At 54.2% G+C, this 22527-nt stretch overlaps 1 protein-coding gene across 1 annotated transcript in view; it reads right to left on the reverse strand.

Annotated features, from left to right (window-relative positions):
* LOC123083827 (uncharacterized) overlaps positions 1-8709 on the reverse strand; it is a 24644-nt gene extending 15935 nt beyond the window's left edge. The window contains exons 1-2 of the mRNA XM_044505728.1: positions 8605-8709; positions 4770-4888 (exon numbers count right to left, since the gene is read on the reverse strand). Of these exons, the coding sequence (XP_044361663.1) occupies positions 4770-4888; positions 8605-8709 (224 nt within the window). The remainder of the gene's footprint in view (positions 1-4769; positions 4889-8604) is intronic.
* Between the last annotated feature and the right edge of the window lie 13818 nt (positions 8710-22527).

A 22527-nucleotide genomic window follows, 5' to 3' on the forward strand; every position in this document is an offset into this window, starting at 1 on the left:
CGGCTCAGTCGGCGAAGTGGTCCGGCGCCACGTGGCGCGACCCGGCTGGCTGAGGCGGGCGGCGGCGGACGTTGTCCGGCCGGGGGCGGACACGTCCGTCGGTGGAGATCTGTTTTTTTAAGCTAGGGTTTGAGACGAGGGGATCCGGGATTTGGAGGAGGGGGGTCTATATATAGGCATAGAGGGAGCTAGGAGAGTCCAAATGAGGTGCGGTTTTCGCCCACACGATCGTGATCGAACGCTCTAGGACATGGAGCAGAGTTTGGTGGGTTTTGGGCCAAATTTGGAGGGTGTTGGGCTGCAACACACACGAGGCCTTTCCGGTCCCTCGGTTAACCGTTGGAGTATCAAACGAAGTCCAAATGACCCGAAACTTGACAGGCGGTCTACCGGTAGTAAACCAAGGCCACTTGACATGGTATGAGATGCATGAAAACGAAAACAACACACGGAGACAAGACCCGAACCCGAGAAATAAATATAACTTAGCGCCGGAGACGGCAAGAGTTGGATACAAATATGGAAAGTTACATCTGGGGCGTTACATTCAACGACCTGGCCGACTGATCCTGGTGCAATCTATTGTCTCTGCAAGGCCGGTAGATCACCGGATGATTGTGGAGGCCTCGGCCTGGGTGCTTGAGGAGATAAATAAGTGGATGCGGTCGTTTTTTTGGGCGGGCAATGATAAGGTGAACGGAGGGCAATGCCTTGTCGTGTGGGATAAGATATGCCGACCGTGTGGGATAAGATATGCCGGCCCTTATATTATATGTTTTGGATGTTAATGGGCTTTATTTTACACTTTTATATTTTTTTGGGACTAACCTATTAACCCAAGGCCCAGTGCAAATTGTTGTTATTTTTTTGCCTATTTCAGTGTTTTGCAGAAAAGGAATATCAAACGGAATGAAACCTTCGGGAACGTGATTTTTGGAACAAACGTGATCTAGAGGACTTGGAGTGGACGTCAAGAAACGAACAAGGAGTCCACGAGGCAGGGGGCGCGCCTACCCCCCTGGGCGCGCCCTCCCCCTCTTGGGCCCCTCGTGGCTCAACCAACCTACTTCTTCCTCCTATATATACTCATATACCCTGAACACAACCAGGAGCACCACGAAACCCTATTTCCACCGCCGCAACCTTTTGTACCCAAGAGATCCCATCTTGGGGCCTTTTCCGGAGCTTCGCCGGAGAGGGCATCAATAACGGAGGGCCTCTACATCAACTCCATGTCCCCTCCGATCATATGTGAGTAGTTTACTTCAGACCTTCGGGTCCATAGTTTCTCAATACAAAGTTCTCATCGGTCTTCCTGGAGATCTATTTGATGTAACTCTTTTTGCGGTGTGTTTGTCGAGATCCAATGAATTGTGGATTTATGATCAAGTCTATCTATGAATAATATTTGATTCTTCTCTGAAATATTTTATGCATAATTGGTTATCTTTGCAAGTCTTTTAGAATTATCAGTTTGGTTTGGCCTACTAGATTGATCTTTCTTGCAATCGGAGACGTGCTTAGCTTTGGGTTCAATCTTGCGGTGCTCGATCCCAGTGACAGAAAGGGAAACGACACGTATTGTTTTGTTGCCATCGAGGATAAAAAGATGGGGTTTATATCATATTGCTTGAGTTTATCCCTCTACATCATGTCATCTTACCTAATGCGTTACTCTGTTCTTATGAACTTAATACTCTAGATGCATGCTGGATAGCGGTCAATGTGTGGAGTAATAGTAGTAGATGCAGGCAAGAGTCGGTCTACTTGTCACAGACGTGATGCCTATATACATGATCATGCCTAGATATTCTCATAATTATTCGCTTGTCTATCAATTGCTCGACAGTAATTTGTTCACCCATCGTAATACTTATGCTATCTTGAGAGAAGCCACCAGTGAAACCTATGGCCCCCGAGTCTATTCTCCATCATATTAATCTTCAGTCAACAAGCTATTTCTATTACCTTTTATTTTGTAATCTTTACTTTTAATCTTTATCATAAAAATACCAAAAATAGTATCTTATCATCTCTATCAAATCTCACTCTCGTAAGTGACCGTGAAGGGATTGACAACCCCTTTATCACATTGGTTGCGAGGTTCTTATTCGTTTGTGTAGGTACGAGGGACTTGCGTGTGGCCTCCTATTGGATTGATACCTTGGTTGTCAAAAACGGAGGGAAATACTTACGCTACTTTGCTACATCATCTTTTCCTCTTCAAGAGAAAACCAACGCAATGCTCAAGAGATAGCAGTGTACATGCCTAGTTTAGCCAGTTTCATGTTATGTCTAAGTGTTCTCTTGAAATTTTTCCTCCTTAAATTGTCCCAGTGAATTGGTTGATGACGTGGCAAATGTGCACCTAAATTGTATGTGTTGAGTCTTATTGGCTTTTATTTTGCATGTTTGTGTTGTGTTACAATGTCAACATAGAGTTTAGCTAGTTTCCTATTATGTCTTAGTTTTGAGTCGCTTTCCTTTTCTCTACCAATTGAGCATTGTAAGATTTAGGGCATGGTTTCACTTATAACTATATGAAACCATGTGAGTTCCTGTGGGAAATAACTTGGTATAATTTTTAGGCATGGTTTCACTTATAAGTAGATGAAACCATGTGAGTTTGTGCGGGACCACACATTGGATAAATTAAATATTAGCCGGTTTTCCTTTAATCAACTACAATTGGCATACGAACAAAGTAATACCTCGTTAATTTTGTCCCCGCTCCCTAATCTGCAAAAGAAACTATTGTGTGAACCAGATATTTTTTGTCTTTGGTGAACGAAGTTTTGTAAAGGATAAAAAATCAATAATATATGACTAATTAAGGTCGTCTCAATATTTTTATAATGAAGGAATTCTACCTAACTTCAAATTAATCAAGCCATATGCTACTTAAGTCGGTACAAGGTGTCAAAGAAAACAACTTCCAAAATATATGAACAAGATTGTAAGCTCGAGTGCAACGGAATAAATGGGGTGAATGGTATTATAAAAAATTATACCTCAAAACATTAGTGTTGGCAAGTTTATGCAAGACTTTTTCACCATATAAAATACCAACACATCTACGCCAACAAGGGTACGATTGTGGAAGATAGCATTTGCAACAAAGTAGGAGCAAAGTTTAGAAGGATGGAAACACGGGATGGCTCGACGGTGTATCCCAAGTTTCATATAATGAGCCTGTTGGCCTGGTCCACCTGTCTGTTAGACTACGGGTGCAACACTGATGCTTAGTGGATGGTGATCCTACGGTTGTGGAATACCAGTGCGCTGAAGTTGGAGCTGCTGTTGACGATGCTATGTGGCATGTGGAACCAATGGATGATGTTTGAGATGAATTTGATGGCTGTGTCGGCCTCTACATTTGTTACGGGCTTGTCTTCAACCCACTTGGTAATCCTATCAATGGCGACCAAGACAAAGTCGAAGCTGCCGGGGGCTTGTGAGGGGTTTAACAGTGCCAGGTCCCCAAATCTCGAAAGGCTAAGTGAGAGGGATTGTTTCGAGGATGGTGGCCAGCATATGGGACTTATATGTGTGCCGCTACATTTGTGCATGATGTCCTTGGCGTCGAAGCATGAGGCAAGTAGAAATCATCACTACTGCAGGATGGTCCTACCGGGACACATGAGGAGACCAATCGACCAAACTGTGCACGATGCATGAATCGCAAGCAATATATGGTAATAAAACCATCACCAGTAAAATGAACTGTATACGATGGCGGATACATCAAATACGATTCAGATTAGCATTGCGTGCGAATCATGGCATACAGTTGATCCATACGAACTGCTTGCGATGAGCCAAAACAACAGAAATGGCCGGCTAGATCAAGGTGTGTGCGATAGATGGCATACAGTTCACTTGGATGAATTGTTTGCGATGAACCAAAACAATAGAAATGATTCATCTTAACCAGATGTGTCTGATACTTGGTAAACAAGTCAGTAATCAGAATTGTGTGGGAAGACAGATAATAACATAGATGATTCCTGCTAACAAGCTGTGTGTGTTGTGAGCAAACGCTTGCTGTCATATAATTATCAGTAATTGATGAAGTCATCACCAACTGGTTTTGCACTCCTGTCCGTGTGCGATGTGATCTGCTCAATTGGGCACACGCATCGTGCTAACTCACGCTTCCTTATTTGTTGTTTTTCCATAAATTGATGGTGCTTTGTGAACACGCCACCATTTCCCGCCACTTCCCTATCAGATTCCCGCCACCGGCAATTGTGCATTAGCCTAAGTGGCATGCGGCACACGGAGGCACAAGCGCAGCCTATAACCCCTCTACTTTTCCAAGCATGCCAAACCATCGAAGTACTCTCCCATCAACGTCCTCGACAAGGGAAACAAGTCGGACGATGCACGCACCACATTCGGTCGAGGCCGAGGGCATCCCCGACAATGCGATGGACGGCGTCGTGCTGCGCCTCATCGCCAGGGTTGAGCATACCCTTGGCGCTGGGCGAGGCAGCGCCGATCAAGATAGGCACATCACCGCCGAGAGGCCATAGCTCGCCGCACAACATGATCGGTGGTCCACCGTAGGCGTGTCCGTGCCGATAGGATGCGGGGTGCCACATAGCAAGACTGATGGAGTGCCACACAGTGAGAGGCATGGCGCCCCGCACAGCAAGAGTGGATCCATCAACGCTTGCCTACTATCGATAGGGCATTGCAGCTGGGTACATGGCCCATTAGTAGCCCCATTCTTCGTCGGGAGTGGGTAGAGGACATCTGCGTCGTACTTGCACCAGAGGTTGGCCACGCTGTTCGCATGGGTCATGTCATTCACCTTGTCCGTGACCCGCTCGATGCCAACGTGCTGGTCGCTAGGCTCAAGCGCCTCCTTGGACCAGGTGTCCACCTAGGCGCAGTAGAGGAACATCATCGTCGCATCCTCGAGCTGGTGATCTCTGACAAAATAGCCAACTTGGAGCTCGAGGCCGTGCTCCAGATGTACCACGAGCATGTCAACCGCTTGGACGAATGCTTGCATGAGTTCTGGCAGAGCAAAGAGCTTCCGTAGGCAAGGGTGGTGGTCATGACGTGTTCTATTTTGTTGAGTCATTTTGACGTTGATCGCTATGTATTCACAACCACTACTAGGGAAAACCCTAGTAGTAGCGCGGGTGCCAGCGCTACTGCTAACTTTTAGCAGTAGCTCTGGTTAAGCCCCCGCTACTCCTAACTCAGTTAGCAGTAGCGCGTGTTCCAGCACGCACTACTGCTAATTTCTAGCAGCGCGCCCTAACCCTGTGCTACTATTATCCTTCCGTATTCCATTTCTCTTTTGTTTTGTACTATATTTATACACCATTATACAAGTTTTCACACAGTAGCAATTTAGAGATTGTTATATCATTATGATCATGATCCATCCATTTGAATCTAATCGGCGTTTCTTTTCACCCAATGATATAATAACTCATTATCATCCTAATAACAACTCATCATCATCATAATAACAACTCACCATCATCATCACCATCATCATAGTCATATAACAACTTCTCATCATCATAACAACTCCTCCTCCTCCTCCTCCTCATCATCATCTATGAGTCATATAACAACACATCATTCTAACACATTCTAGCACATAACTCATCATCATAATAATAACAACTCCTCCTCATCATCATAGTCATAATTAACACTATGTAATTGTTCCTACTACCTAGGACCTACTCCTCTCTCTTAGGTAAAATACATAAAACAGGTAAACCAGTCCATCTCCAAAATGGAGAATGGAGATCCACCTGTAGCCAACTTGTGGCTTGCACACATTCATGTTGTCTCCAATTGGTTGCGTGTGCGCATTCATTAGTTTGCTCCATTATTTGATATTGAGCCTTGCATCTTTAAAAGAAATAGAGTATGCACTTTGGTAAGCCATCGGCGAAAATGGTTGTAAGCTAACCATATGCATATGACCTTCGGTAAGCATCATGTGAGGCACAACCTCCTTTGGAAGCTTCTGTTGAACAACATAATAGTAACATATATAATTAGCACTGTAGTTTACTTAAGAAGAATGTATGCAATGAATTCACCATCATTAACCAAATCATACCAAGTTTTTGGCAATGAAGTTACCATCATGCAACTCGTGGACTAGTGGCACGTACCCACTAAAATTTGGGTTGATAAAGTGACTGGTCTTAAAAGTCTCAACATCATCTATAAATGAGACAAGATATCCCTTCTCCTCACAATTAAGCTCAGAGCCATAGCTGTAGTACGTCTTGTCTACAGCCCTTTCGACTATTTCTTGAAGATAATAAATAAGCTAACAATTATAAATAAACAAGTTTAGTAGGGATGAACACCAAATATTTTGAAATAAAAAATATAAATTACTTAACAAATTTGATTGACAAACTCACATTAGGCAAAACTGGAGGCATATCCACATCCACCCAAATGTCGATATTATCTTCAATATCATCTTCAGGACGAATATCAGAAGTTATTTGCATATTCTCCTCAGATCCATAGGCCTTGTAGAGAGCTCCCAATTCGAGCAACCTAAATGTTAGTGATTAAGTGCATTGTAGAGCTTAACCCGAAAAGCATAAGCATGTTTAGTCCTAAGGTGAGCTCTCCTCGTCTTTATATTCTCAAACTCTTGGAAACCGAGCTTCTCCAAGACATGCGTATTGGGGAATGCAGTAATTTCAAAAAAAATCCTACACACATGCAAGATCCATCTAGGTGATATACATCAATGAGCGGGAAAGTGTGTCCATGTACCCTCGTAGACCGAAAGCGGAAGCGTTAAGTAACGCAGTTGATGTAGTCGAACGTCTTCGCGATCCAACCGATCAAGTAACGAACGCATGGCACCTCCTCGATCTGCACACGTTCAGCTCGATGACGTCCCTTGTACTCTTGATCTAGCTGAGGCCGAGGGAGAGTTTTGTCAGCACGACGGCGTGGTGATGGTGATGATGAAGTTACCGACGCAGGGCTTCGCCTAAGCACTACAACAATATGACCGAGGTGGAAATCTGTGGAGGGGGGCACTGCACACGGTTAAGATCAACTTTGATGTGTTCTAGGGTGCCCCCTCCCCACGTATATAAAGGAGGGAGGGGGAGGCCGATAGGCCCTCATAGGCGTGCCAAGGCGGAGGAATCCTCCTACTACTAGGAGTAGGACTCCCCCTTTTCCTAGTCCTACTAGGAGAAGAAGGAAGGAGGGGGAAGAGAGGAAGGAGGGGGCGTCGCCCCTCCCCCTAGTACAATTCAGACTAGGCCCATGGGGGGAGCGCAGCCAGCCCTTGGTAGCCCCTCTCTGTCTCCCCTTGGCCCAATAAGGCCCATTACTTCTCCGGTGGTTCCGATAACCCTTCTGGCACTCCGGTATATATCTGGTAACCCCCGGAACTCATTCGGTGTCCGAACATAGTCATCCAATACATCAATCTTTATGTCTCGACCATTTCAAGACTCCCCGTCATGTCCGTGATCACATCCGGGACTCTGAACAACCTTTGGTACATCAAAACACATAAACTCATAATACCGATCGTCATCAAACGTTAAGCGTGCGGACCCTACGGGTTTGAGAACTATGTAGACATGACCAAGACTCATCTCCGGTCAATAACCAATAGCGGAACCTGGATGCTCATATTGGTTCCTACATATTCTATTGTTGGTGTTCTGGGAACGGGGGTCCCCAGACTTGCCTGCCTGCGGCCCGCAGTGTGGCTCCACCAGTGGCCCTGTACGGCCCATCTTCACCAGCAAACACTCAACACCCTCACGAGGGCCAAGGCGGACAATGCAAGACCTCCTCAGGGGCAGCCTCATCAGGCTGGCTCACGAGGGGCGGAGTGATCAAGGCAAGGGACACCTCACGAGGTTTCTGTGACGCAAGCCATGACGACTGGAGCCAGGCGGGCGCAGTGTCCTCGTTTCCTCTTTGGTGCTAAAGGGGCAAGCGCAGGTGAGGAGTCCCGAGGCATCAGACAAAGGTTTCCATATCGGTGCAACAAGATCAAGACCAACATGATGGTAGGACGGAGGTCATCGTGGAGCCCAAGACGGCGTCACCACCAGAGCCTTTGGTAGGCGAAGACTACTTTTGTCATGATAGCTTGTACTAGTTGTCTCCCTTCAAATTTGGCCGTTGTGGGATCCCTTCCCGCCCAATATTTGGGAAGAGGACCAGGGCCTCTATAAATAAGACTAGCCGCCATCATAGGGAGGCATCGGATTCCGATCCTCAACCACACAAGCACAACAAGCACAAGAACACCTCACCTCGCGAGGCTGTTCTTCCCTTGTAATTGTTCATCCTCAGCCCAAGAGGCAACCCATCACACCACACTGGAGTAGGGTATTACACCACAACGGTGGCCCGAACCAGTATAAATCTTGTGTCTCGTGTTCTTTGGGTTCGTCGAGCTAGGCCGTGAAATCATACGGAGTGAGCAAGCTAGAGAGGGGGAGAGATCTTAGTGCGCACCCTAGTGTTCGAACCTCAAGGGTTTTGCCGGAACCCGAAATCCGACATTTGGCGCACCAGGTAGGGGTGCGCTTAAGCTTTCCTCTTCGTCGATCCGCGCTCCACCACTCCTCCAAGCTCATGGCCGACGCTCGCTGGGCCCGCGCTGAGCGCTGGGCCACTCTCGCCACCCGTGTCGCTCAGACAGCTCGTGTCGGCGGACCTCCCCATCATTCTCCGTCACCAGCCGCCAATGCCGCCACTGGCCCGGCGGCAAAGAAGCAGCAAGCCTCATCACTACACCCCTCCGTGCACCGTGACGGTCGCACCGCCACCCCGCCGTCGCTGACTCCGGCCGTCTCACTGTCTCACACTCACCGTGCCCCCACGGATGCACAGGCCGCGCTGCTCATGGCACGTGAGCTCCTGCACTACCGCCCGGTCGACGACCTCTATGAGGACTGGTTGGACCGCATCGTCGAGCTTGTCAGTGCTGCGGGGGGCTCTCCTGCACCATCCCTCTCGCTGCCTCTCCCGCCCTCGACTGCGGGCGATGTGGCTCACGGAGCGCCTCCGCCCCCTCAGCACCAAGATGGCGCCCTCGCGCCAAGGCGCACGGCTCATGGGGTGCCTCAGCCTCCCTCGCGTCAAGACGGTGTCCTCGCTCCAAGATGTGTGGTCCTGCGGCGTGATCCACCGCACCGTGTGCCCACGCGCGAAGAAGGAAGTTGCCAGGAGGTTCCCCGTCCGCAAGAAAACGCTCCACCGCTTCCAGCATCACCACGTTAGGATCGCTTGCTGCGGCAAGGCCATGCGCCACTTGTCGTGGTGGCGCAGGGACACCAAGGTCAAGCTCCGCCTCCACGACGGTCCTCGGTGGCCACGGCGGGATGCCGCACCTTCACTCCTGAGCTGCGTAGCGTCATCTAGCCAGGCAAGTTCAAGCCATATATGCCTCCTTGTTACGACGGCACCCCCGACCCTGTAGAGTTCCTGCAACTCTACGAGCTGAGCATCAAGGCGGCCAATGGCAACGAAAAGGTCATGGCGAACTGGTTTCCCATGGCTCTCAAGGACGGCCCTCTCTCATGGCTCCTGAACCCGCCCTAGGCTCGATTTCCTCCTGGGATGAGATGCGCAACCACTTCATCGCCAACTTCCAGGGCACTCGCTACCGTCCCCCGGTCGCGGGTGACCTGCGCCGCATCAAGCAGCAGCTGGGAGAAACCCTGCAGAAGTACATCCAGCGCTTCAACAACGCGCGTATCAAGATCCCCAAGGTGACAAACGAGGCCATCATCTCAGCATTTTCTGACGGCGTACGTGACTTCAAGGTGAAGGAGGAGCTCGCCATCCATGAGGAGTTGTGCACGACTTTGGAGCTATTCAACATAGCAACCAAGTGTGCAAGAGCTGAGGAGGGGCGCCTCTCCCTCCTCGAGCTCCCTGCTGTGGATCCAGAGGAGAAGAAGGCCAAGGCCAAGGACGTGAAGCGCAAAGGAGTGGCTGTACTCGCAGCAGAACCAGACACCAAGCGCGTCCGAGATCTTCCCAAGTCGTCCAAGGGCTACCGTACGTTCTTCGCCTTCCACAACGTGCGCACCCACAACACCAACGATTGTCAAGAGCTTAGGGCCATTCGAGATGGATGCTTCGGTCGATGCCCCAAGTGCAACGATCAGGGCTACGACCGAGGATGTGGATGAGGTGGAGGACGTTGGGACAACCGCGACCCTCGCCAGGAGTGGCGTGACCAGCCTTGCGATGATCGTTGGTAGGACCAGCCTCGTGAGGGCGCCTGGAGGGAGAAGCCTCGCGAGGACCGCCCTTAGGGCAACCCTAGTCTCCCTCCGTTGCCGCTGCCAAGGAGGAATGACGACCATCAACAGGACGAAGGGGCTGGGGGCTTCTAGGAGCCGCGCTCCATCGCCTGCATCTTGGGTAGCGCTCAGGCCCCAGTCCCAGTGCATCTTCAAGCAGTTCTCTCGCGAAGTGAATGCAACTCTTCCCAAGCTCGAGGCTACGCACCCGCTCAGGTGGTCCAAGTACACCATCACCTTTAGCTCGGCGGACTAGCTCAAATGCGCGACAACCGCTGGCGTCCTCCCGATGCTCTGCTCACCCATCATCAGCAATGTCCAAGTCACCAAGACCCTCATCGACGGTGGCGCAGGGCTCAGTGTCCTGTCCGTCGAGACGTTCGACAGCCTTCAAGTGCCATACGATCAGCTCCAGCCTACCAAGCCTTTCTCAGGAGTGACAGACGGCTCCACCACCCCGATAGGGAAAGTTTGCTTCCCTGTCACCTTTGGTCAGCGCGACAACTACCACACCGAGCTCGTCGACTTCGATGTCGCCCACATCCGCCTGCCGTACAAGCCATCCTCGGGTACCCAGCGCTGGCCAAATTCATGGCAGTCACCCACCATGGCTACAACATCCTCAAGATGCTGGGAAAGCGGCGGGATCATCACAGTCCCTTGCGAAGAAAGAGTCGCGGTGTGCTCCCTCGAGCGCGCCTTCCAAGCTGCAGCAATCGAAGACCCTGACAGTGTGGGTGCGCAGTACCCTCCTGAGGCCAACCCCAAGAAGAAGAAGCAGCTACTCCGCACCGGGCCTCAAGTGAGCGGCACTTCCAGCGGCGCCACTTCAGGATCTGCACCAGCGCCTGGGGCGCCTCCCTCCCTCGCATAGGGAGGCGCGCCCGGCGCCCTCCTCGGGTAGGGCTCAGGGGCTCTCTTCTGGAGGGCCTCAGACCTGGCCAGCTGTTAGGACCCCGATTCTAAGTCACACCGATCTAGCATGTAACACATCATATCACTTTGCGGCCTCACGCACGGTATTCCCACGGGTGGCACCTTACCTGGCCCGGGACCATTTGCGCCTTTTGGCTCACGTATATGATAGTGTCACTAGTATCCATATGACAGAGAACCCGGGCTGACATGACTAGTCGTGAACCCAAAGTGGCGCTAACTTACGGGGACAGACATACATGAACCAACATCGAACGTGTCGGTCATCAGCGTGTGAATCTGGGTTGTAGCAACTGGGCTAACAGGACTCTGGGAACCCGGGCTGTAGCAGGCTAGAAGGACTCCGGAAGTCACCGCGTGACATTTCCCCGAAGGGACAGACACAGGAACGAAGTGGATCACATGCCGACCAGTCTAAGTGTTCCGGAGCAGTAGTAACTGGGCTAGCAGGACTCCAGTAAACCGGGCTGTAGCAGACTATCATGGCTCAGTGGAAGCACTAGACTACATTTCCCCGTAAGAGAGGCTACCAATGATAGACAACTAGGTTGTCGGATCCCACACATACCAAGCATTTCAATCGTACACACGATATGCTCGCTATGTGTAAATACAACATGGCATCACAACAAAACTCTACTACTCCAGTATTTATTTATAAGGCTCCGAAGAGTCAGATATTACAAACATGGATCTCATGACCCAGCATTCAAGTCATACAAGCAATAGCACATGCGGAAGCTTATCTTGTCTAAGTACAGACAACTACAAATGAAAAAGGCTGAGAAGCCTGACTATCTACAAGACCCCCCCCAAGGGTACAAGATCGTAGCTAAGGTAACAAGCTAAACATTGAAGTCCACGCGATACTACTAGTGATACTGAACTCTCTCTGCAAAAATATAAATTAAGCAAACATGAGTACAAATGCACCCAACAAGACTTACATCAGAACTAACTACATATGCATCAGTATCAACAAAGGGGGTGGTGGAGTTTAACTGTAGCAAGCCAGCTTTGATTCGGTGGCTATCCTAAACTACGACTGCAAGTAACTCTTTTTAGGTGGCGCACACGAGTCCAGATATTCACCATATCAATACACCACCATGGATCCGCTCCCATCTCCCTACGAGAATGCCATCCATAGCACTCACGCTTATCTTGCGCATTTTAGAGTATCCACTTTCACTTGTCTATGAACTTTACAGGCAACCCAGAAGTCCTTTACCGCGGCCACGGCTATTCGAATAGATGATGTTAACCCTGCTGGGGTGTACTTCTTCACACACGCTCTCGCCACTTACCACCATGTACACGTTGTGTATCTCGGCAACTTTCAAGCGGAAGCCTAGCGAGGGAGTCGGCCACGACCTGACTAACCACACAAGTCTCTAGTCCAGGTTTATCACCTATTCAGGTTCCATCCGCAAGGAGATCCGGCCGGGGTGTCGCTCACGGCCCCAAACGATGTGTGCAGGGTTCCCAAGCCCACCAAACGGACGACGCTTGGTATACCCGGCCACGGTGCCTAGTCTATCCCAAGCCCACCTGTACCAGGTGCCACTTGGTAGACTACTAACACTACCTACAAACACCAGAAACTAGTTGCAACTCCTGGACAGAGATCAGGTTGATTAATAAGTCGAGAGAGCTTGGAGTGCCCGGAGCCCAATGTGTGGTAGTAGATGTTCATGGATCACAGACATAGAACTCAGTTCCTGAGGATGGTTTCAATGAGACAACCCACCATGTACTCCTACATGGCCTCTCACCGCTACCTTTACCAAATCGTGTTAACACACTTATCTCTCAATAGTAGGACATGTTCACCACATTCCAATTCATCCCCGATGAATCAGACCCGACTCAACTCTAAGCACTAGCAGGCATGACAACAAGCATGAATGAGTAGGCACAACAGGGCTCAAACAACTCCTACTCATGCTAGTAGGTTTCATCTATTTACTATGGCAATGGCAGGTCATGCAGAGGAAAAGGTTTCAACTACCGCAGCATGTAACAGTTGAATCGTTGTTGTCCTAATGCAGTAAAAGAGAGTAGGAGCGAGAGAGTGGGATTGTATTGGAATGAACAAGGGTTTTTTTCTTTCCTGGCACTTCTGAAGATAGTATAGCTCTTCATCGGTGTCATCGAACTCATCATCGGAACAAACGCCTAGTGAGGGGGAACAACACCAGCAAACAGAGAAGGAACACAATCAATGCAATGCAAGAATATGATGCATGATCATGACATGGAAATATGATTTGATTTAGGCTAATGCAACTAGAATAGGAAGGTTTGAGCTTACTCGAACCAAGGGTTCAAATTCACACTCAAGTTATGGATTCAAATAGTGCATTATCATGTTTTGAACTAAACAACAAGTTTAAGTTGTTTAAACATGCATGAAACCAGTACAGATGGAAAGATTGGATTTTTTCGATCATTTTTCATATATAATTTATTTCATTTGGAGTTATAGATGATTTTTATGATTTTTAGAATTTTAAACTAATTTCTAGAATTTCCTGGATTGTTTTTAATCCAGAAAATGTTAACCACGTCAGCATGATGGCAGCATGACGTCAGCAAGTCAACAACGCCAGACCAGGTCAAACCTAATGGCTGGGACCCATGCGTCAGTGTCTCAGAGTTGGTTTGGTGGATAATAGATGGGACCGGTCAACACTGACTTGACCCAAGTCAAAGCTGACACGTGGGGTCCACATAGATTAGCACTAATCTAAACAGGAAAATTAGACTAACCTAATTAGGTTCTGGGACCGACATGTCATCGACAGAGGGCACTAGCTAAACAGGACTAGCACCTAAGCTAATGGTGCCATGTCAACAGCCGTCGTTTAGCCGCCGACGACCACAAACAGCGGCGGTGATGATCGGGACGGCGGCTCCGGCGACCAAGACAACGGCCGAGCCCATCTACGAGGAGCTGGGGCTCGTGCACATCCAACTATGGTAGGGGGAGGGCGCGAGGTTGATGGAGTTGGGCACGGCGTCGAGTTCCGCGGCGGCCGGAGTTCAGACCTTGACAGAAATGATGCTACAGGGCGTCTCCGGGCAAGCTGGTGGTGTCTACGGGTTCTTGGGTGTGCGGTGAGGATGAAAACGTGCTCAGACGCGACATGTGTGGGCTCTAGCCACGATGGCAGCATGGCCGGCGGCGAGCAAGCTTTCGGCCACGACGACACTAGCGCTAGAGGACGTGCGGGGCGACAGGAAAAAAGGCGAACGACAGAGGAGCCCGCAGAGGACTCGGGGAGGCGCTGAAGACAGTGAATCGGAGTCGGCAATCGGCGACGCCCGAGGTTGAAGACGATGGCGTGGAGGCGATGCAGAGCTTCCCGGCTCGCGTGGCTCGGCAGGAGGGACGGCTGTCGGATTTCGTGTTCCGGCAGACCCTTGAGGTTAGAACACTGGGGTGCGCGCGGAGATTTCGCCTCCTACCTACCTGCACCCCTCCGCCATGCTAAGATCTAAACTAACGAAAGAACAACACAAGAGACATAGGGTTTATACTGGTTCGGGCCACCGTTGTGGTGTAATACCCTACTCCAGTGTGTGGTGTGTGGATTGCCTCTTGGGCTGATGATGATGAACAATACAAGGAAGAACAGCCTCGTGAGGGTCTGTTCTTGGCTGAGGCGACGAACTGCTGGGAGGAGTTCAGCCACCTTTCTCTCTCTCTCTCTCTCTCTCTCTCTCTCTCTCTCTCTCTCTCTCTCTCCTTTGGCCGACCCTTCTAACGAGCCTCTTCCTTCCTCTCTCTTTTTCGTCCTCCCCAGCCATGTGGGTGGCTGGTCCTATTTATAGAGGCCCTGGTCCTCTCCCCAAATATTGAGCGGGAAGGGAGCCAACAATGGCGGGCTAATTTGAAGGGGGACAACAAGTATCAGCTATCTTGACAAAAGTAGTCTTCGCCTGTGCAAAGCTCTGGTGATGACGCCGTCTTGGGCTCCACGGTGACCTCCATCTCGTAGTCCTCCTGGTCTTGGTCTCGTTGCACCGAAATGGCAACCTTTGCCTGATGCCTCGGTACTCCGCGGCTGCGCTTGCCCCCTTTGCACCAAAGAGGAAAGGAGGACGCTGCGCAGGCTGGCACCCGCCTGGCGCCCTGAGTTGTCATGGCTTGCGTCATGGGCACCTCGTGAGGTACCCCGCCTTGATCTCTCCGCCTCCTCGTGAGCCGGCCTGACAAGGCCGTGCCTGAGGAGGCTTCGCATCATCCGCCCCGCGAGGCTTGGCCCCTCGTGAGGGTCTTGGGTTTGTGTTGGTGAAGATGGGCCGTGCTGGGCCCCCCTTTGAGCCACGCCGCAAGCCGCAGGCAGGTAAGTCTGGGGACCCCCGTTCCCAGAACGCCGACAGTAGCCCCCGGGCCCAAGGCTCGCCCGGACTTGGCCGTGCAGGGAGGCGGAAGGGCAAGAGCGAAGCGCCGCGGGCCCTAACAGCCTGCGGCCTTGGGCGCCGCGTGGCAGTTGACTGGACGTGGGCGCCTCAGTGACCGCGTGAGTTGATAAAGGTGTGGCATCCGCCTAGGCCCCGCTTCTTGCTTTCTCCACTTGCTGCTCAGATCCCTTTTCTTGCGCCTCTCCTTCCTTCCTCTGAGATTTCCAGATCTGCTCTGACCGCGCGGCCTAGGGAGCCATGGCGCCTCGTCAGCCCCTGGCCGTAGCTTGGTACTCGTCTGCCCTGGACTCGCCGAACGTGTCGGAGGCGGGCCTTGCCCGGCTGCACCGGATGGCGACGGCGTGGGGCATCGACGGGAAGAAGGTGTTCAAGGCCGGCTCCGCCTCACCTGAGGGTCAAAGGAGCACCTTCTATCCGCTCTTCGTAAGTGCCATTGTTGCTGGCCTGGTGCCTCCCTTCTTCGAGTTCTTCTTCTCTGTCCTCCGCCATTACAAGCTACAGGCTCTGCATCTCCATCCCAACTCCGTCCTTCTCCTGGCAATCTTTGCTTATTATTGCGAAGCACATGTTGGGGTGCAGCCCTCAGTGGCCTTGCTGCGCCACTACTTCTACCTCCGGACCTCTCGTGGGACTGCTTCCGTGTGCGCGAGCTTCGTTGCGTCCGGCGGCGCCATTGCTATCTCAAACTCTGGGAAGAGGATTGAGGGCTTCAGGAGCAAGTGGGTCTTGGTGGATGCTGGGCGCATCCACCCTCGGCTGATCCTGCCCACAGAGCAGCCCACGAGCTCCAGCGACTGGGGTCGAGCGGAGCTCACGGATCCCCGCGCGAAGATGGTGCTGGAGAAGATGGACGTGGATCTGAGGCCGACCGACATGGCGGCGGCGAAGCTGACCGGCGCGTCGCTGCTGAGGGAGTTCCTGGAGCACCGGCTGGCTCCGCTTCGGCAGTACTCGCTTCCAATGTGGAGGCCCCGTCCGAACCCCGCGGCCTTGGCCGACGGAGACCTGGCTGTGGTTCTCCAATCTCTGGTCGGGGGCAATGTGGCGAGGGAGGAGGGCGCTCCTACGCCCTTGTTCCTCCGCAACGACTAGGAGCGGGTGTTGAAGTCCATGCCCGTCTTCAACGGGGATGGGCCAGTGCCCCTGGAAGCTCCTGAGGAACCGGTGGACGTGCCCTCCGGCGACTCCAGCGAAGAGGAAGAGGGTGGGGAGCGCGGAAAGGGGCCTGGCTCCGAGGTGACCGACGGAGAGTCGAGGGCTCCCCTCTCCCGGCGTAGGTCCTGCGTTCTCCGCCTCTCTCCGAATGATGACGACGAGGATGACGACGAAGACGACGACGAGCAGGACGGCGGGAGCTCGCCCCCGATCCCGAAGAAGGACAAGACCGGGCTGATCTCCCGCGGGTCTCCCCTGGCCCCGGGGTGAATCGTAGACGCACCTTCCGCCTCCAAGCTTCCCGAGGTTGACCCTTCCAGCCGGCTTTCAGGCTTCAAATTTGGCCGGAGGCTGCTTGGGCTCACTGGCGGCGACCCATAAGCATTCAATTCTTGTCTTTATCTCTAGCTCTGCTTCTGAGGCTTGACGTCCGCATCTTTGGATAGGTTGCGCCCACAACAAAGAAGCCGAAGGGGGCTCACGAGGTTCCATCCGTGGCGGCGCTTCTGCCCGCGAAGGAAGGTGACCGCGACGCACATGCTTCTCCTGCCCGCTCGTCCTCGCGAGGTCTAGCTGAGCCGGCTGGGGCGAGCTCAGCCCCCACGGCCCAAGTGGCTCCCGAGGTGCTCTTGCCCGCCGCCGCCACTACAGCTGTCGGGGCGCGGCAAACTCCGCCTCAGGATGCTGCGGCTGCGCCGCTGCCTTCTCCTCCTACTCCACCGACCGCTGTCTCTCCGACTCCTTCTGCCGTTCTGGATCATGCTGTTGCTGAGCTGGACCGACTGCGGCATGATCTTCTTGGCGCCGACTCCCGCTTGGTGGCCGGGCGTTTGGTGCTGGCTTCTGGATGGGTTCACTCCGACGCCTCGATTCGGGTGGCGCTGGTCCAGGCCTCGACGGCATGCGGCGAGGGGAAGCAGGCCGTCCTGGAGGCAAAGGTTGCCCGTGATGTAGCCTTGGGGGAGGTGGTCGATGTCCGCGGTCGCTGCAAGGCGCTGGAGGGCGAGCTGCAAGGCCTGCGGGATCGGCTCGCGGAAGAGGTCCGCCTTCGCCAAGAGTAGGAAGAAGGCGTGAAGGCTCGCGAGGCAGCCGTCGAGGGCCAGGAGGCCAAGCTCAGGAAGCGCCGCGACCGCCTAGGCGCGCTGGAGCAGGAGTTGGGGGCGAGGAAGGCTGAGCTGGATGGCAAGGCCCTGGTTCTTGCCGAGGACCGCGTGGCCTTCACGGAGTTGGAGGCGAAGGCTCGCTCCTCGCCGAGGACGCTTTACGACAGCGGCCTGGAGAGCCCGCTGGCTGGCGCCAAGGACGGCCCCGCCAAGCTGCTTCCCTTCCTGGTTCACGCTCTTGAAGATGTCGCCCTTGGCCTTGGCCCCACGGCCAAGGCCGAGGCGCGTGTCCTGTCTTCTGCAGCACTGACGCGGGTCCTCACCCACATCTACCTTCGCGATCCTGGTGTCGACCACGACAGCCTGCTGGAACCAGTGAGTGGTGAGCGTGCCGCTGCCGCTGCCGAGGCCGTGAAGGGTCGCACGGAGGCTCTGCTGGGGAAGTTTCAGGCCTTCAGCACCAAGCCGGAGCAAGGCGCTGCCGACCCTACTGCTCCGTGAGGCGACCCCGCTCCGCGCTGCTCCCCCGCCACCAAGTGACTCCGTCGTGGCTCCTGTCCCGCTTTTAATTCTTGCACATGTATCATGCCTCGGGGAGGCGTTTAAACTTGCGTTTGGCATTGAAATAACAGTGTGGACTGTAATTTTTGCTTTTGAATTCCTTGAGATTAGCACTTTTCCTTCCTACTTGCTTATGTTCTATGTCGGCAGAGCCCGGCCCCGCGCGTACCTCACCCAGCAATAGTCCCGACCGGAAACCAGGACGCGACCAAGGAGTGAGGGGCTACATGACAAGTTAGTCTACTGAGTCGCGATGCTCAGGAGTCCCCCTTGGCGCACGAACAGCAAGTAGGGAGGTGTGATGCGGGTGGATCCACCGTTCTACGTGTGCAGGGCCCGGCCGTGCGCGTGCCTCACCCAGCGATGGTCCCGACTGGAAACCAGGACGGGGCCACGGAGTGAGGGGCTACGTGACCAGTTAGGCTCCTGAGTCGCGATGCTCAGGAGTCCCCCTTGACGCTCAAACGGCCTTCGTACCTTGGCTCCGCTCGGGGAGAGACGTGCGACGAACCAGGCCCGGAGGGGACCTGGCCGGGTGGCGTGCGTTTGGGTGTGACCCAAGCGCAGCCCCCATGCCCAGCCCCCTCGCGCGGCACTCCCGAGGGGAGGCGTTACGATGAGGCTAGACACTGAGCTCTGGGCTCCCTGAGGTTGATGCGGCCCGGGGGCCACCCTCAGTTGTTTATCACCAGCGCGGAGCATAGTGCTACCGTATGTGTACGGGCATAGCCGCTCCTCGGCAGTGTCGTCAGCCAGCATGGAGCATGGTGCTTCCACTGGTACGTGGGAGGGGGGGCCCCTCCGGGAGGAGCCCCCGGGGCGTGTACAACCCTACCCTGACACGTGGCTGGCACGGTAGGGCCTGGCGAGGTGTATCTGGGCACCCGTGAGCCAGCGCGGGACTCACGGGGCCCTACCTCTAGGTGGGTTGCGCCTGGCACGGGCCTTATCTTGTGATGTGTCCCTGCAAATTTGGTTAGATGTCGGCACTCTACGTCCTCGGGTCCCGGCCCTCGAGCTGGTCTCAGCCGTCGCTGGTATGCCAAGTCGCGATGCCATGGACAAGGCCAGAGGGTGAGGGCTGGAGAGCCAGTAAGAGCCCTGAGTCGCGATGCTCAGGTGCCCCCCCTTTAACGTGCAAGTGGTCGGCATGGAGGAGAAGAGGTGCCATGGACCGACGTCAAATAATCAAGCATGGTGGTCCTAACGCATGATCGGAAATAAACGCAAACGGGATACATGCCACTGGGCCTGGCCCGAGCGGCTTGGGGATCATGCAGCCTGAGGGGCGCCCCAACAAGGTAAGCTAACAACATGGAACAAAGGGATACACGCCGCAGGGACGGACCCACGCGGCCTGGGAATAATGCAGCCCTGGGGGCGCTCCCAGCTGGAAGTAAAACTCGAAAGATGTCAACTGATGATGTTGAGGACGAAGGGGTGTTGGTGTAGCAGGCTCGGGGGGCTGCGGGAGTCGATCCTCATGAGCCCCCAGGCCCAGGGGCCTCGGGAGGCTCCGGAGGCGCTGGCGGCTCCTCGCGGGCCATCTCCATCGCTGCCAGGGCTGCGGAACGCCTAGCCTCTCGTGCCTCCATGATGCCCCTCATGAGGCACTGGTACGCGTCAGCCGCGTTCGGCAAGCCGAAAGGCATGCGAACGTAGCTGTGGGGTGGACCTCCGCAGCGCCCCACTCGCGAGGGCCAGAGGCGCTTCAGAGAGGCGACTCGGTTGAGCCCTGGTATGTCGATGCAGACGTGCAGCCCACCATCCTCGCCTGGATGGGGGGCCACTACTGGTAGGCGGCGGGCGCCTCTCATGACTCTTGACTTCTGTAGCTCCTGAATGGCCTGGCTGACGAACTCCTGTAGGTCTGGATCTCCTTGCCTTGCTCCTTCTTGAGGGAAACGTGCTTCAAAACACGCCTCCATGTGGTGCCCAAGCACCTCCCTCGTGACCCTGGCTAGGTCGGTGGCCACCCAGGGGAGAGCCCCCGAGCCCTGCTTGAGGAGGGCGCCGGGCGCACTTTCCTATTTGATGGAGGGAGGCTCCCCCTGGGCAGGCGCGGGCCCAGAGGGTCCTACCTCCTGAGTGGTCGAGCCGGACGATGTCTTCTTCTTCTTGGGGGTGGTCTCGGGAAGCCTCCTGCTTCCCGATCTGGGTCTTCCAGTGATGCGGCCTGAAAGGCTCATTCCAGGGAACACACTACGTCCTTATCTTCACAGGGCACCGTGATGACTCCGCCACTTCCTGGCATCTTGAGGACGTTGTAGCCGTGGTGAGTTACGGCCATGAACTTGGCCAGCGCTGGGTACCCGAGGATGGCGTTGTACGACAGGCGAATGTGAGAGACGTCGAAGTCGATGATCTCGGTGCGGTAGTTGTCGCGTGCCCCGAAGGTGACAGGGAGGCGGACCTGCCCAATCGGGACCGTGGAGCCGTCAGTGATGCCGGAGAAGGGCTTGGTTGGCTGAAGCTGGCTGTAGGGCACTTGGAGGTTGTTGAACGTCTCCACGGACAGGACGTTGAGCCTTGCCCCGCTATTGATGAGGGTCTTGGTGACCACCACGTTGCTGATGATTGGGGAACAAAGCATCGGGAGGACTCCGGCTGTTGCCGCACACTTGAGCTGATCTGCTGAGCTGAACGTGATGGCGCACGCCGACCACCTGAGAGGGCGTGTGGCTTCGAGTCTGGGGAGTGCTGTGTTCACTTCGCGGGCGAACTGCTTGAAGATGCGCTGAGAGGCTGGGGCTTGTGCTCCGCCCAAGATGCAGGCGATCGCGCGCGGCTCCTGAAAGCCCCCAGCCTCCTCGTCCTGATGGCGGTCCTCGTTTCTCCTTGGCTGCGGCGGCAGCGGTGGGAGGCCTGCGTTGCCTAGCGGGCGATCCTCGCGAGGCTGATCCCTCCAGTCTCCCTCGCGAGGCTGATCCCTCCATCCCCTCTCGCAAGGCGGGTCTTTCCAGCGATCCTCGCGAGGTTGGTCGCGCCACCCTTGGCGCGGCCCATGGTCTTCCCAGCATCCTGTGTTTCTTCCTCCTCCTCGACCGTAGCCCCGGTCACTACGGTCGGGGCGATGGCCGATCCTTCCTTCATGCACAACTCAGAGTTCTTGTCATTTGTTGGCGTTGTGGGTGTGGAGGTCGTGGTACACGTAGTACCGGCTGCCCTTGGGAGGTTCGGGCTGATCTCTTCCCCGCTTGGTGTCTTGTGCTGCCGCGAGCACTGCAGCCCCCTTGCGCTTCACATCCTTGGCCTTGAGCTTCTTCTCTTCTGGGTCTGCGGCAGGTAGCTCGAGGAGGGAGAGACGCCCCTCCTCAGCCCTGGCGCACTTGTTTGCCAAGTTGAACAGCTCCAAGGAAGTGCACAGGTCTTCATGCATCGTGAGCTCCTCCTTCATCTTGACGTCGCGCACTCCGTCGGAGAAAGCTGAGATGATGGCCTCCTCAGTCACCTTGGGGATCTTGAGGCGTGCGTTGTTGAAGCGCTGGATGTACTTCTGCAGGGTCTCCCCGGGTTGTTGCTTGATGCGGCGCATGTCTCTCACGGCGGGTGGCCGGTCGCGAGTACCTTGGAAGTTGGCGATGAAGCGGGGCGCATCTCTTCCCAGGAGGAGATTGTGCGTGGAGCCAGGTTCAGGAGCCAGGTGCGGGCCCCGTCCTTCAGCGCCATGGGAAACCAGTTCGCCATGACCTTCTCGTCTCCGTTGGAAGCTTCGATGCCCAGCTCGTAGAGCTGGAGGAACTCTGGAGGGTTGGCCGTGCCGTCGTAGCGAGGAGGCAGGTCTGGTTTGAACTTGCCGGGCCACACGATGCTGCGTAGTTCGGTGGTTTAGGCGCGGCAGCCTGCTGTGGCCACGGGAGGCCTTAGGTGACGGAGAGCCAGGTCCTGCATGCCCCCACGCGCTGGAGCAGGGGGATGGTCGCGACGTGCTGGAGCAGGGAGCGCCCGGGCAGCTTCTGGCGGGCGAGGGACTTCTTGGCAGCTCTGTTCTTGATGCGCTGGTACCTGACGGAGCGGGTTCTGCCCAGGGGCCATGCGCCTTG

The sequence above is a fragment of the Triticum aestivum genome, chromosome 4A (genome assembly GCF_018294505.1).
Source record: "Triticum aestivum cultivar Chinese Spring chromosome 4A, IWGSC CS RefSeq v2.1, whole genome shotgun sequence".
NCBI classification, from domain to species: Eukaryota; Viridiplantae; Streptophyta; class Magnoliopsida; order Poales; family Poaceae; genus Triticum; species Triticum aestivum.